This window comes from Centruroides sculpturatus, unplaced genomic scaffold, assembly GCF_000671375.1.
Source record: "Centruroides sculpturatus isolate CEXI.00-Female unplaced genomic scaffold, Cexi_2.0 scaffold392, whole genome shotgun sequence".
In the NCBI taxonomy this organism is placed as follows: Eukaryota; Metazoa; Arthropoda; class Arachnida; order Scorpiones; family Buthidae; genus Centruroides; species Centruroides sculpturatus.
Window position 1 is genome coordinate 269225 of NW_019384894.1, and position 14131 is coordinate 283355.

At 33.2% G+C, this 14131-nt stretch overlaps 1 protein-coding gene across 1 annotated transcript; it reads left to right on the top strand.

The window, feature by feature from the left end:
• Positions 1-12809: 12809 nt before the first annotated feature.
• LOC111631352 lies at positions 12810-13658 on the top strand. Its single transcript, XM_023375583.1, has one exon. It carries the CDS (start codon positions 12810-12812, stop codon positions 13656-13658), a length of 849 nt encoding a protein of 282 aa, XP_023231351.1.
• Positions 13659-14131: the final 473 nt, after the last annotated feature.

Sequence of the window (14131 nt, forward strand, 5' to 3'; positions counted from 1 at the left end):
CGTTCTGGTTATGCATCACACACACTCCCCTCCCGCTATAAATCTTCGACATAGTTGGTGTATTTCTCTTCCGGTATTATTATTTATTCTATTATTTTGTTTAATTATATTAATAGGTTCGTATACCTGTCGTTTATAATTTTTTCCCTTATTTTTACTGAATTTTATACTACTTCACATCCTGTTGAATTGCAGTGTTCCGCTACTACTGAATTTGCATAATTTCCCCCGATCGCTCGAATATCTTCACTTAATCTTATTTTTAATTTTCTTTTTGTTTCATCAATATATTTTTTCCGAGATACAGTTACAATTAAAGGAATACACAACTCCTTTTTGTTCTGTTATATATATTAATTTTTTCATTTCTATAACATAGATTTCTTTCAGTTGAATTTACTTTTTCCGATATTAAATTAATTCTACTAACTACTACGTCTTTAATTCTTTCAAACAACTTTGGACTATACTTTAAAATTAGTTTGCAAACGTAAAGGAATAAAGCTTATTTTAAAGTTCATTTAATTACATAAATTTAAATACTTATATATTTATGAAATTCAAAAATGCATAATATTGAGTTATATGTGAATTTTTAGCAAATACTAATAAATATATACTGGCCGCATTTCATGAAAGTTAAGCATTTTTACTCACCTTTCTGTCGCCTAAATTACTTCGAAACTTTTAATCGATAAACATTTGAATGAAAGTAAATGCCGTATTTACTGAGCACGTGAACGAGTTAATATTTAATTTGTATTTATATGGATTATAATGTTTACAAGTTTTCAGCAATAAATATTGAAAATGAAATTAAACGCCGTGTTTATTATAAACATACAAAGTACTAACAAATATGTTTTTGCGTTTAAAATACAATTCCTAGAATATTCCTAGATAACAAATATTTGTTATCTGAATTTTCAAAATTGTAAATGCTATCTATAAATGCTAAACAAGATAAAGAAAAGTCATATTAATGTAACGAAGGGAAGCAATCTCTAAAGCAAATTTTCGCGATAAATTATTTTTAAAANATATATTAAAAGAATTTAGTAAAAAATATTTAAGAGGAAAAAGTTGAAGAAAATAAAGGAAATACACTGTCACCGCGATTCACTAGCGTAATTCCGATCTTTATATGTCTCGAAAATAAAATTTTCTGAAAAGGACGTGCTTTTCCATTACTTTTTATTTTTGAAATTTGCATGTTGTCGAGGCATTAACCCATCCATTCCAGAAACGTCATTTGATATTAAAAACTGTAATTTCTGACGAAGGGTGTACATTAATTATTGTATTATTAGTGGTTTCACAAATAGCCGACTGAATGAAAGAAGCAAATATTGGAAAGTGACTTATAACACACCCAGTTTATTTAATGTAAATATATATTTTCAGTTTTTTGTATGTTATCTACTTGATAAAAGAAGTAAGACCGAAATACATTTTTTTTTAGTTAATTACATAGACTGGGTGTGTGATAAGCCTGTTCATTAGTCATAAGTAACTAAATAGATTTTTGTAATTAAGTAATACAGGGAAAAAGCTTATTAATATGTGGGAAAATGAGTTTGCGCCTGTCCAAATAGCTTACCGCGATTTTTTTTACGTGTAGCACCTGAATGCGCGTTAGTTTCCATCAGAAGGTTGCAGGGAACAAGTGTTGTGACTATTCTGATCTGTTTTTTCTGTGTACAGAAAATATTAGCTACGTGGTATGGTGAGTGCTTTAATATTTCGTTAGGTTATGTTTATCAATTTAATGACTGAAAATTAAAAAAATACAATAGTTTTGAACTTTATTTTCTACACTAGTCATCACGTGTACATTACTTTTTGTGTTCGTGCATATAAGAAGTGCTTCTAGTTATTCAATATTATATATCTTTTATATTTATTTACGTTCGTAGTTATAGAAAATTCAGCATTATTTTGATAAGCTGCAGATCGTTTCCTTAGTTTAACGAATATCTTCGTTGAGTTTATGTATTCACGTTGAAACGTTCTCAATACAGTAATATGTTCTGAATATTACTTGCATTCAGGGAACGTAATGAAGTACATTTCGTACTTTCATGCTTCATTTCCAATTCGATTAGTGCAGAAAGAATAGAGTAAAGACTACTCAGCATCTAAAAGGGGAAATGGGGATGAAGATAAAATCCACAATAATAAATTAAAATGCATAATTTAATCGAAACTTACTTTAATCGGGAAATTGCGTTTGACTCGAAAAAATCCACCGAAAGAAATTCCAATGGGTGTTTTCCCGAACCTTTTCATAAAATTCAACATCTGTTCAAAAAAGTTTATAACTTTAGAATAAAGTTTATCAATAACGTAAAAATGAAACACTGAATTTACCTTCAATTTAAAAACCAGAGAGAATCTGCATGAGGAAAATTTATTAATGTCGTTGAAATTTCCGTAAATCTGAAATGAATGTTAATTAAACATTATAAATTATATATTAATTTGGTGGTACAAATATTTAATAAATCTTACCGAAGACGTAAATCTTGATAAACCGAATGATATTATCACAAATGCGAAAATTACGTACATGATAAGAAAAAATGCAACCAGCTTAAACTCTGCTGGTAAATCGTAAAACAAAGAAATCGTTACCAGGATACTGAACCCATACAAATTACTGCAATAAACAGCAGGAAAATACATTTCGAGTTTATTATTGACGTTTCGAATGCTTTCCATTAATTCTGTACGTTCTTCGATTATATATACGATTAGATCTTTGATCTTGTTTCTTCCATGAAGAACTACTTCGAGTTTGCTCGACAATGCGTTAAATCCGATAAACAAAACGAGAAAATAATAATAAAGAAGGAATAATATGCAAGCAGTTTGTCCTACTGAAAATAATAACAATAATGCCCAATCGATATTGCAGAGAAGGAATTCCATTACAGTTGCCTTTTCCATGGCAAAATATAGAGAAAAGTCAAGCAAGAAGTAAAATGTGAGTTGCAGTAAAGCAATGACTGCGAAGAAAACTGCAAATTGAAATTCAATGGATGTAATAAATGTTTTCTCTACTTCATAGCAAGATTTACAACTAGGAAGATGTAAACGAATTCCTTTAAGAAAAGAGAACTGAAAAGTCCAGAATACGATCGTACCAATAACAAATAACTGCATGATGTATTTAAAACCTGCGAATAAGTTAAACACTTCTCCGCATACGAATTTATTGGAAAATATCGTGGAGACTAATGCCACAGTATTCAGGATAAGAAAAAATTCAAGTAAATTTGAATAAAATTCAAAAAATAGAATATTCCATGAATCCTTACGGTAGTCACATTTTAATATATTTAACCCGATTATTTGTGATGCTGCATTTAAGGAATAAAGAATTATTTTAATTTCATTACTTGAGTTTTCCATGATTTTAAATTGTAAGTATTTTATTACTTTTGTTTGTTTAATCTTTCAGCCCTGTGGGCAATAATAGAATCAATATTTCCAAATTCAAAATCAAACCTGTGAGCGTCAGTTTCTGACGAAGTCATTGTACACTAAATATCGTTCTCGGGTTCGAGCCTGAGCTAAATCTGACCACGTGAAGATTACCGGGTTTTTCACTTATCTAACACCTAAACAGGGAACAATTCCCTGCATTTTCTCCACCCGGGAGATATTTCTCTGTTAGCAGATTTCCACGAGTTGTTGCGTTGCCTATGTCAACATTATACTCCACTCAAAATCAATTTCAGTAACACGCATATATTCCATTTAAGTACGTATTTTCTAAGGGCATTTATTAATGGCATATTAATGGCATTATTAATGGCATATTTCATGTAATGAATATGGAAAACTAATTATCCTTAATTAATTATGTATGAGTATACATACTTGTTTAATATGTTAGCTATTTTATTATAATAATACAGTCCACTATGTCAGAATGACATTTGTTCTAAACTTTAAAATATACTCCGATCATGAATTTTAATTATCTTAATTGCATCCTACTCTAAATGTGTCTTATATAACGTAAAAAGTAGTGTTGTTTTAATGAATATATTGCTTTGGGCATTCTGTTGTATAACTTTTTTGTTTTAAAAGCAAATTAAGTAAATTAGTAATGAATAAATATTTGCGCTGTGTTCAAAAGTTTAATTTTTAATTTGATGGATTTAATTTAAAATTCTCCGAAAGAAAATACCTGCAAACATTTCAGTATGATTTTAAAAAAAGAAACATATAAACTAGTGATGTAACGAATATTCGGTTACTATTCGGTATTCGGCCTATTCGGCCTATTTTTCACTATTTGGTTGAATACCGAATACCTAAAAACAGGAGTAATAAATAACAAAAACACAGTAAATCAATCAATTTGGTATTTAGATTTAATATTATCGAGTTAGTGTTGTCTGTTTATATTTATAACTTGTAACATGCACAAAATAAAAAAGAAAATAATATAAATATTAGTCACATGTATTCACAATTTATAATTACAAAGATCAGCACATGTACACGTCTATCGTTGGAGAATCCTCGCACATCTGAGGGTCTGACCCTGCCTATCCTTCTTTTTAAGCGCTCGTCTTTGCTCTTCCCTTTCTCTTTCCTCTATCGCTCTAATCCATGTATGCCTGTGCATACATCATAATACGCGCTCACGATACTTTCGATTCGTCACTTTTCCGTCGTAGAGTTCCCATTTTACAATTACGTGACTCAGCCTGGTGATAACGGAGAAAAGAGACAGATAGGACGTCGATATAAGTCACAGTTATGATTTCACAGATTCGAGACAGCTTGATAGCCCGAACGGCCCCAGGCTTTCGCCCGTGCACGCTAAGTGACTTTCATTACAAGCATTTAGCTTTCCGAAGTCTATGACAACAATTGTTTGGCATTGACGGCCGCGAATTTCGTGCCAATAAGCTGCCTCGACTTGTTCGATTATGTTATCGACTCAATTTCATACTTATTTTCACATTTTCACTTCGCGGTCCTTCTCTGTTCTTTTTCCGTTATTTACACGTGTAGGTCATTTCATTGTTATCCACATTTGATATCATCATTTATCACATACTTCCATGACACTCTTGTCTGTCCGCTACAACTGCTAAGAATGAACGCGATTGGCGAAGCGTAGTGACAGTGGGCCAATAGAGAGCAGGATACTTGCCATAATGCGGTTTGCGCGCCAATTTTCGTACTTGCGTTAATCAAGCCGAATAGTTTAGCCGAATATTCGGCTATTCGGCCACGTTCCTGGCCGAATATTCGGTATTCGGCCTGAGGCCGAATATGCTATTCGTTACAACACTAATATAAACTCTTGAAAGTTTTTAATTCCCTTTATAAATAGATACCTATATAAAATAAAAAAATATTGTAAAGTTTTTTTCAAAAGCTTATACTGTGTAGAAAGCCCGTATTTTGCCAAGTGTATAAAATCTAAAAGGTTCTTTGTATTCCAGCGTTTTTATACGGTCATTGTTAATTTGATGGGTTTTTGCCTGACAAAATGGTTACATAGAGTTTATCGGATTATCTTTATGCCTCTAAAATGTAAATATAACAAGAAGGATTTTCTATTTTCGAAAGTCAAAAAAGAAAGAAATTGATTAACTAAGTTTTGCCAAGTTGGCCAAGTTGGCAAAACTTAGTTCATTAATTTACTCATTTATAACTAAATTGAATTTTTTAAATTTGATTTTATTTTTATTTAACACCTAAATATAAGCTAGAAAAACTTTTCAAAATGAAGGCTCTTTCCTGGAGGCAGCATTGTGAGAAATTGCCCATTTGTTGCATAGCCTTTTCCATTTCAATCAATTGTAAATGGCAGCCGACCGCTCTGGAAAACCCTGAATGGAATCTGGTCGAGTCGAAAATTCCCAGGAATTGTTCATGAGTGGTCCATCCAGATATGTCCGATCCTTCCCCTTTGTACTCGGCCGCCCCATTGCGGATCTGGCCGAACTGTTTATTCTTTGAATTTCTTTGAACTTTGGTTCAATGTCACGACTTGGTGAATTTATTGACACTTGACAAATAACACAATGCAACGAATTGCAAGGTCATAAAAACTTTTTTCGAAAATGTAGGCGTTCTTTATGTATTTCGACCTCCTAAATTCGAAAATGGTACTCAAAAAATCGTATCACACACAGCTTTTGCACAAATCGCATATTTTGCAATAATGATAATATACACGAAAACACCACATGAAGCTCAGAAGCAGAACGTCGTTTTCAACATTAAGGCACTTCACTTCTTACTACCATTCATTATGAAGATCACAATTGGATGGTGTGTGGTGATTTCAAAGTGTTGAGTATGCTTCTAGGAGAACAATCAGGATATACCAAGTTTCCCTGTTTCATCTGTGAATGGGACAGTCGAGCTCGTAACAAACAGTGGGAGCAAAAACAGTGGCCTCCAGGGGACAAAAATATTAAGTGTGACCCTCTAGTGGAAAGAGACAGAATAGTCTTACTACCTCTGCACATCAAATTGGTATAATGAAGCAGTTTGTCAAAGCATTAAATAAGTGTGACAACTGTTTCAAATATCTATGTTACAAGTTCCTCAACCTGTCAGATGCTAAGTTGAAAAAGGGCGTGTTCACTGGTCTCGATATTCGGAAAGTAATGATAGATAAAGATTTTCTTTATTCAACGAATGCCGTGGAGCGAGAAGACTGGACTGCCTTTAAATGTATGGTTCAAAACTTTCTGGGAAACAATCGTAGCCCAGAATATATCGACATAGTTGAGAACATGCTGACGAAATTCAAAATGCTCGGATGCTCAATGAGTTAGAAGTTATTGATACATTTTTTTAAATTCGCACCTTGACGTTTTTCCTCCAAACCTGAGTGCTCTAAGTGAGGAGCATGGTGAAAGATTCCATCAGGATATCAAGGACATGGAACGACGATACCAGGGAACATGGGATATTCGGATGATGGGCGACTATTGCTGGATGCTTCACCGTGAGCGCATAACGGAAATTCCCCATAAGAAGAAAAGCAGGGGCCACGCCATGACAACTAAGAAAGCACTCAATGAATGATATTAGTGCATGTTTTGTACCACATTCTCTGTATGCATCTGTTCACTGTGTATATATTTCAATATGTTGTTGTTTTAAAGTTGTATTCTACTTCTGCATGATTCATGTGCCATATATATGTACTACTTCTATATATGATATCATTATTGGCAAAATATGCGATTTGTGCAAAAACTGTGGGTGATACGATGTTTTCAGTACTATTTTCAAATTCAGGAGGTCGAAATACATAAAGAACGCCTACATTTTCGAGAAACGTTTTCTCACTGTTGCATTGTGTAATTTCGCCCCTAATCAGTCTGTTACATAAATAGGTTGTATTTTGTGGACATCTATCAGGCACCTTCGGCACTACGTCTTCCCTCTCCGTTTCCTTTCCCTGCCGACTTGATGGCCTCCCCCGCATTCCTCGCAACGTGCAACGTCTCACTCCCAGAATGCCGCACCCGCGACTGCATATACATTTTATTTTAATAATTGTAACCAGTTTTTATGAATTTCTATGGTTAGATTCTTGTTAATATTATATTTGTCTGTAGTAATTTCGTAGCTTTCCTTAAATTTTCTTTTGTATTAAATTTTTTCTTTGTGTACAATTATAACGTCCTTCTCATAACGTCCTCGAACTTATTAACGATGGTATTAAAATTCACGTTTACTACATTAAATATATTTTAATGTAAGATTTGCCAAATATAAAAATTCTTAATTAATGTTTTAATAATAAATTGAATAATTTATATATTACAATTAGCAAAATGGTTACATGAGTTATTACATTGATTTTGTAACACAGTATCAGAAACAATACACACATGCGGCGACATTGCGCAAAACTCAAAATGTTTTCATTGTTATGTGTGGCGGCCGAATAATTGTAATATAGCGCTGCATCTGAAAATCCAGGTGACGCTGGCGCGACGGTATGCAAAAGCATGTGCAGGCTGTCCCCCATCATCTTTCCCCCTTTCTCGGCTACGCTATGTGCGACGAGTGTATGTTCTGTATTGACGCATGCTTTTAATTCCTTTTATAAATAGATACCTATATAAAATAAAGAAATATTGTTAACCTTCCTGCAAAGCTTATACTCTGTATAAAGCCCATATTTAGCCACATGTATAAAATCTGAAAGGTTCTTTGTATTCCAGCGTTTTTATACGGTCGTTGTGCATTTGGTGGGTTTTTGCCTGACAAAATGGTTACATAGAGTTTATCGGATTATCTTTATACCTCTAACATGTAAATATAACAAGAAGGATTTTGTATTTTCGAAAGTCAAGAAAGACAAGAAAGAAAGAAATTGATTAAGTATGTTTTGCCAAGTTGGCAAAACTTAGTTCATTAATTTACTCATTTATAACTAAATTTGGTTTTATTTGTATTTAACACCTAAATATAAGCTAGAAAAATTTTCCAAAATGAAGGCTCTTTCCTGGAGGCAGCATTGTGAGAAATTGCCCATTTGTTGCATAGCCTTTACCATTTCAATCAATTGTAAATGGCAGCCTACCGCTCTGGAAAACTCTGAATGAAATCTGGACGAGTCGAAAAATTCCCAGGAGTTGTTAAGTGGTGGTCCATCCGGATATGTCGGGCCCTGTTACTCTCTACTCGGCTGTCCGATTGCGTACTGACCGAACTGTTTTTTCTTTGAATTTCTTTGAGCTTTGGTTCAATGTCACGACTTGGTGAATTTATTAACACTTGACAAATAATTTCATCAACTTTTAATCTATATAGATACGCGTTTCGGGCTTTCGCCCCTCATCAGTCTGTTACATAGGTAGGTTGTATCTTGTGGACATCTATCAGGCACCTTTCGCACTATGTCTTCCCTCTCCCCTTTCCTTCCCTGCCGACTTCACGGCCTCCCCCGCATTCCTCGCAACGTGCAACGTCTCACCCCCGGAATGCCGCACCCGCGACTGTATATACATTCTATTTTAATAGTTGTAAACAGTTTTTGTGAATTTCTACGCTTAACTTCTTGTTAATATTATATTTGTCTGTAGTAATTTCGTAGCTTTCCTTCAGTTTTCTTTTGTACCAATTTTTTTCTTTGTGTACTATTATAACGTCATTCTCACGTCTTCGAACTTATTAACGACGGTATTAAAATCCATGTTTGAGACATTAAATATATTTTAATGTAAGATTTTCCAAATATTAAAATTCTTAATTAATGTTTTAATAATGAATTGAATAATTTACATATTACAATAAGAAAAATAAATTAATTATTACATTTACTGATTTAGTAACACAGTGTCAGAAACAATACACACATGCGGCGACACTTTGCAAAACTCGAAATGTTTTCATTGTTATGTGTGGCGGCCGAATAATTGTAACCTAGCGCTGCATCTGAAAATCCAGGTGACGCTGGCGTGACGGTATAAAAGCATGTGCAGGCTGTCCCCCATCATCTTTCCCCCTTTCTCGGCTACGCTATGTGCGACGAGTGTATGTTCTGTACTGACGCATGCTTGTAACCGATCGAGCTTTACTCAATAAGTGTATAACAAACTCTTGTACATAATTGTAAACAAATTTTCATGGTGAGATATAAGGCTTCGGTTATTTTATATAATCAACGAGCACTCAAGTTAAGTGGTGCATCAACACCACATTGGTGACCCGGACGTGATCCCTTGTTCCGAAGCTGATCCAACTACGTCGGCTGCTCCTCATCGAAGTCCGGAAGAATAATAGTGCCAGAGACATTTACCAGCATTCAGAGCAATCAAGTAACAATTACTTTTTATTTTTACGCTTTTTCACACGTGTCGGATAACACGTTTAACGACGATAACGGAAGCATGGCGATCTACTTGCCAGAAATCGCTCGGGTGGCTGTAAGAACCCCACCGTTCTAAAAGGTTAAAGTGGCTTCTTTATCCAACTGTACTAATTAAAATTTATAAGTGATCTAAAGCATATTGATAATTTTGATAAATCCGAAAGAATGACTACAGACTACAACCGTTTCCACAAATTTTGTTCTCATTCCTTAAGTTAGTGCAAATTAAAAATAAACTCGGGTTGTAAATTAACCTGCCTTAAATACTACACTTATTTTACCGGTCATAAAGAAATGAAAACGAGTGTAGTATTTAAGACAGAAGTTAATAGCCGGAATATAAGTTGTAGAAATGTGTATATTACTTTACATTAAAAACTGAAATAGTCAATACTTTAAAATGCCGATTTAATAATAGTGTAATGGGAATTTAATTTTAGAATTGCTAGATTCTTGCAAATAATTACATGATTTATCTGATAAATTTCATTAGGTTTTTTCAAAAAAGAAAATACGTTTTAAACTCTTAAATATTCTAAATATTTAAAACTTATATGCTATTTTAATATTCCTTTTTTCAATTTGTTCAGTTGTGTAAATTAATTAATATTTTAAAATCCTTTTGTAGATTAATGTGAAAACGAATGAGATTGTGGACATAAAAGGACAAAACATAAAACGTATCCAACAAGAACTGTGTGATAATGAAAGTTCTGTGTATATTATAAAGTTTTAATTAAATAAGTATAATATTAATCTTTTATATTCATATAATGTACATGCTACATTTGGAAAAGTAAAAAATTTTACCTACTTTTCAGTCTCTTAAATTACGGCGAAACTTTTAATCAATAAGCATTGTAATAAAATTCAATGTTCTGTTTATACGACACATCTGAAAATTAATATGTAACTTGTATTTATATGTGTTATATCGTCTAGAAACTATCAATGTGGGCTATACATATTTCAAATGAAATTAAATACATAGTTTATTATAAATACGGCATTATAAACATAGTATTGTTCATAAAATAATATTCTTAGTATAATTTGCTCTCTATCCTGAAATTCGTACGTGTTTATACAGCTGCAATAAACTTGAATAAATGAAGAAAAAGGAACTTTAAACATAATTTTTGCAAATACTTTAAAACACGGAATAATCTATCAGGTGATATTCTTTACACTGTTTCTATATATAAAATGTATTTAATAGAAAAATTTAACAAAAAAGCTGATTAATATAAACGAAGTACACTGTATCTGCGAGTCATGGGCGTACTTGTTGAAATGTCTCACAAATAAGTTATAAACGTACTTTTTTATTATTTTTTCACTTGAAAATTTGTACAGTATGTGCTTCGGGCATTGATTAGCTATTAACCGCAGAAACGTTGTCATTAAAGGCCAAAAAGAGATAAATTAGTACGAAAAATTATACATTAATTCTAGCATTATTGGGAGCCACGCCAGCAGTGGAGTGATTAAAAGCACTAATCACAAGTCGCGGGACCTTGACTGTTCACGGAACTGGCCACAAATTTTTTGTGTGTTTTTTTAATCTGCGTGAAACCCAAATACACGCGATTTACCATAGAACATTGCATTGAGTTACTCTCTTCGCAGATTGTCTGTCTTTTCTGTCTCCTAACTTCATTATCCTACAATCTAACATTAAAGTATTATATTCATCTAATATTCAAAAACGAAAACTAATATTTAGAGCTTAACCTTTTGTCATCTGATCAATAGGAGTTTAAGTCGAAATTTTAGTCAGAGGTTGTAATAAATGTATAAAAAGGAAGTTAACTGGTGAAAAAGGAAACTGGATTTTTATGTTTTTCTTTAATTTCTCTCAAAAGTTACAAAAATGTACAATTTATTAGCAAAATATTATCTTGAATTTTATAACTTTTCCCCCTTCTTCTTCCCTTCTCTTTTCCCTCACTCTCTTCTCTGCCGGCTAAACACCTCGTGTACGGCCGATGTCTTTTATGTATGTATGTATGACGAATGAAGTTAAAATATATTCATACTTTAGTATTCTTACACAGAATAAATTAAAATTCTTTAAATATGTAGAGTAAAGCATGTTTAAAAAGAAACCTGTCTAAAACGGCATTTGCCTGAACAAAAAAAATTTGGTACCATGTTATTTAATTTATACAGGTTTTATTGTATTTAATTTAAATGTATTATTTTCGGATTCAACATTCATGTACAATGCGCAAAAGAAAGCCACAAACTACCGGATTTACAGTCTCTGTGGCCGTCAGCATTGTTGTTAGCATCGTTCACAGAATCGGTATTACTTTCATGTCGCGTTTTGTCTTCTCTAACACTATCAACATACACTAAGCCTGGTTTTTCTCGTAAAGACATTATTCTGAAGTCCACAATTTTCTTTGCTCGGTGAAAACGTCAGCTCACAAGCTCAATGCGAAAGCATTCAAATGCAAAGCAGGATGCTGCATAACAAAAAAATGAGATGTTAGCGCATCTAGCTGTTCCGGGACACATTGTGGCAAAGGGCAGTAAATACGAATAGCATCTTGGAAGGAAGCTGGCTAACATACCATTTTCTTCCACCATTAAACTGCAGAATTAAAGAAGACAACCTCTTGAATTTTTTACCGTGAGACAGATAAGCGTTTACTCCCTCCTTGCGCACCACTAACTTAAATTTCACGAAAATCTTAATTACCTCCATTCGCCAAGCATTTCAATTGCAATTAAGAATATTATTGATAGTAAAACATTCAACACCTTAACGCTGAGAAATATTTATTAACCCACAAACGTTTTCAGCCTAATGAAATAGGCCATCATCAGGTGATTTGTGAAAGATTTGAAGGAATTAGCCAAGTTGATATGTTATGAGTTCTTCTTCAGCCATGACAAGCAGGTATACAGACAGAAGAAAGGCGTACCTATGGGAAGCTCAATGTCAGGGTTGTTATGCGAACTGGTTTTACGCAACTTAGAAAGGCAAGTTGTTAATAGCTTCAAAAAAGGTATTATATTTTACAAAAGATATGTGGACGATGTATGCATTATATGGAGAAACGGCGAAAGAATAGACGAGTTTATACAGGTGATCAACAACACCAACAATGATGGTTTGAAACTGAAACTAGAGAAGAATAGTCACGAAAGAATACATTTTCTAGATATTGACATACAATTAAAAGGAGATTGCATAACAACGAGCATTTACATAAAACCTACGCACAAACCTCTCTACATTTCAGCTAATTCGAATGACCCGCATGAATACAAAATGTCAGCATTTCGTGCACTCATTAGGACAGCATTTACTTATTGCTCCAATGTATTGGACAGAATTAAAGAGATTGACAGAATTAAGGAAGTAGCTTCAAATTTGGGTTACCGCAAAAATACAATTGAAGGGCTAATAAAAAGTTACGAAAGAGGCAAGAGGTCAAGAACTGGAACAGATCAATTTACGATCACCAAATTTACGTATAATAAAAGCTTCAGGGACATCATGAAGCAAGTTTCAGACAGAAAACGCTCCAAAATTGTTTACAAAAGAGGTCCTAATTTATACAGTATTTTTAGAAACGATAAGGACAAGCTTAAGAAAGAAGAAACAGCGGGCGTATATAAAATTCCCTTTGAAAACCAACAGCTAGGAGTTAAGAAAGACTATATTGGAGTCACTAAAAGGAATTTGGCTATTGGGCTTAAAGAACACAAATATGACATTCGTAAAGGGCCACGGTTTTGTCAAATATGGCACAAGCGGAGGCTTCAGTAGTTGAATGGAATGAAGCGTCTATTCTCAAGACGTTGCGGTCTTCATCGTTGGCTTTGCAACATGAAAAAATTGAAATTTATAAGAGTAAATTAAGGGACGATTGTATTAATGCAAGGGATTCTGATGGTTTAGCTTCGGCATGGAAGTTCTTTGTAAAAGAAAAGTTAAAACACAAAAAGTCTTAGTTCATATCTGCCTTTATAGTTATTTTGTATAGTGATTGGTTAATTTATTTTACGTTTTAATTTCAAAATTTGTAATGTTCGAAAATTCCGTTTTAACGCACTTTTCAAAGTTGTTCGATATCACCTGATGATGGCCTATTTCATTAGGCTGAAAACGTTTGTGGGTTAATAAATATTTCTCAGCGTTAAGGTGTTAAATGTTTTACTGTTTAAAAGAAGCTGAGTTCGATATTTAATATTATTGATTTAAATGTATGCATTGTTTTATGAGGCAGAAATGCAAAAGTC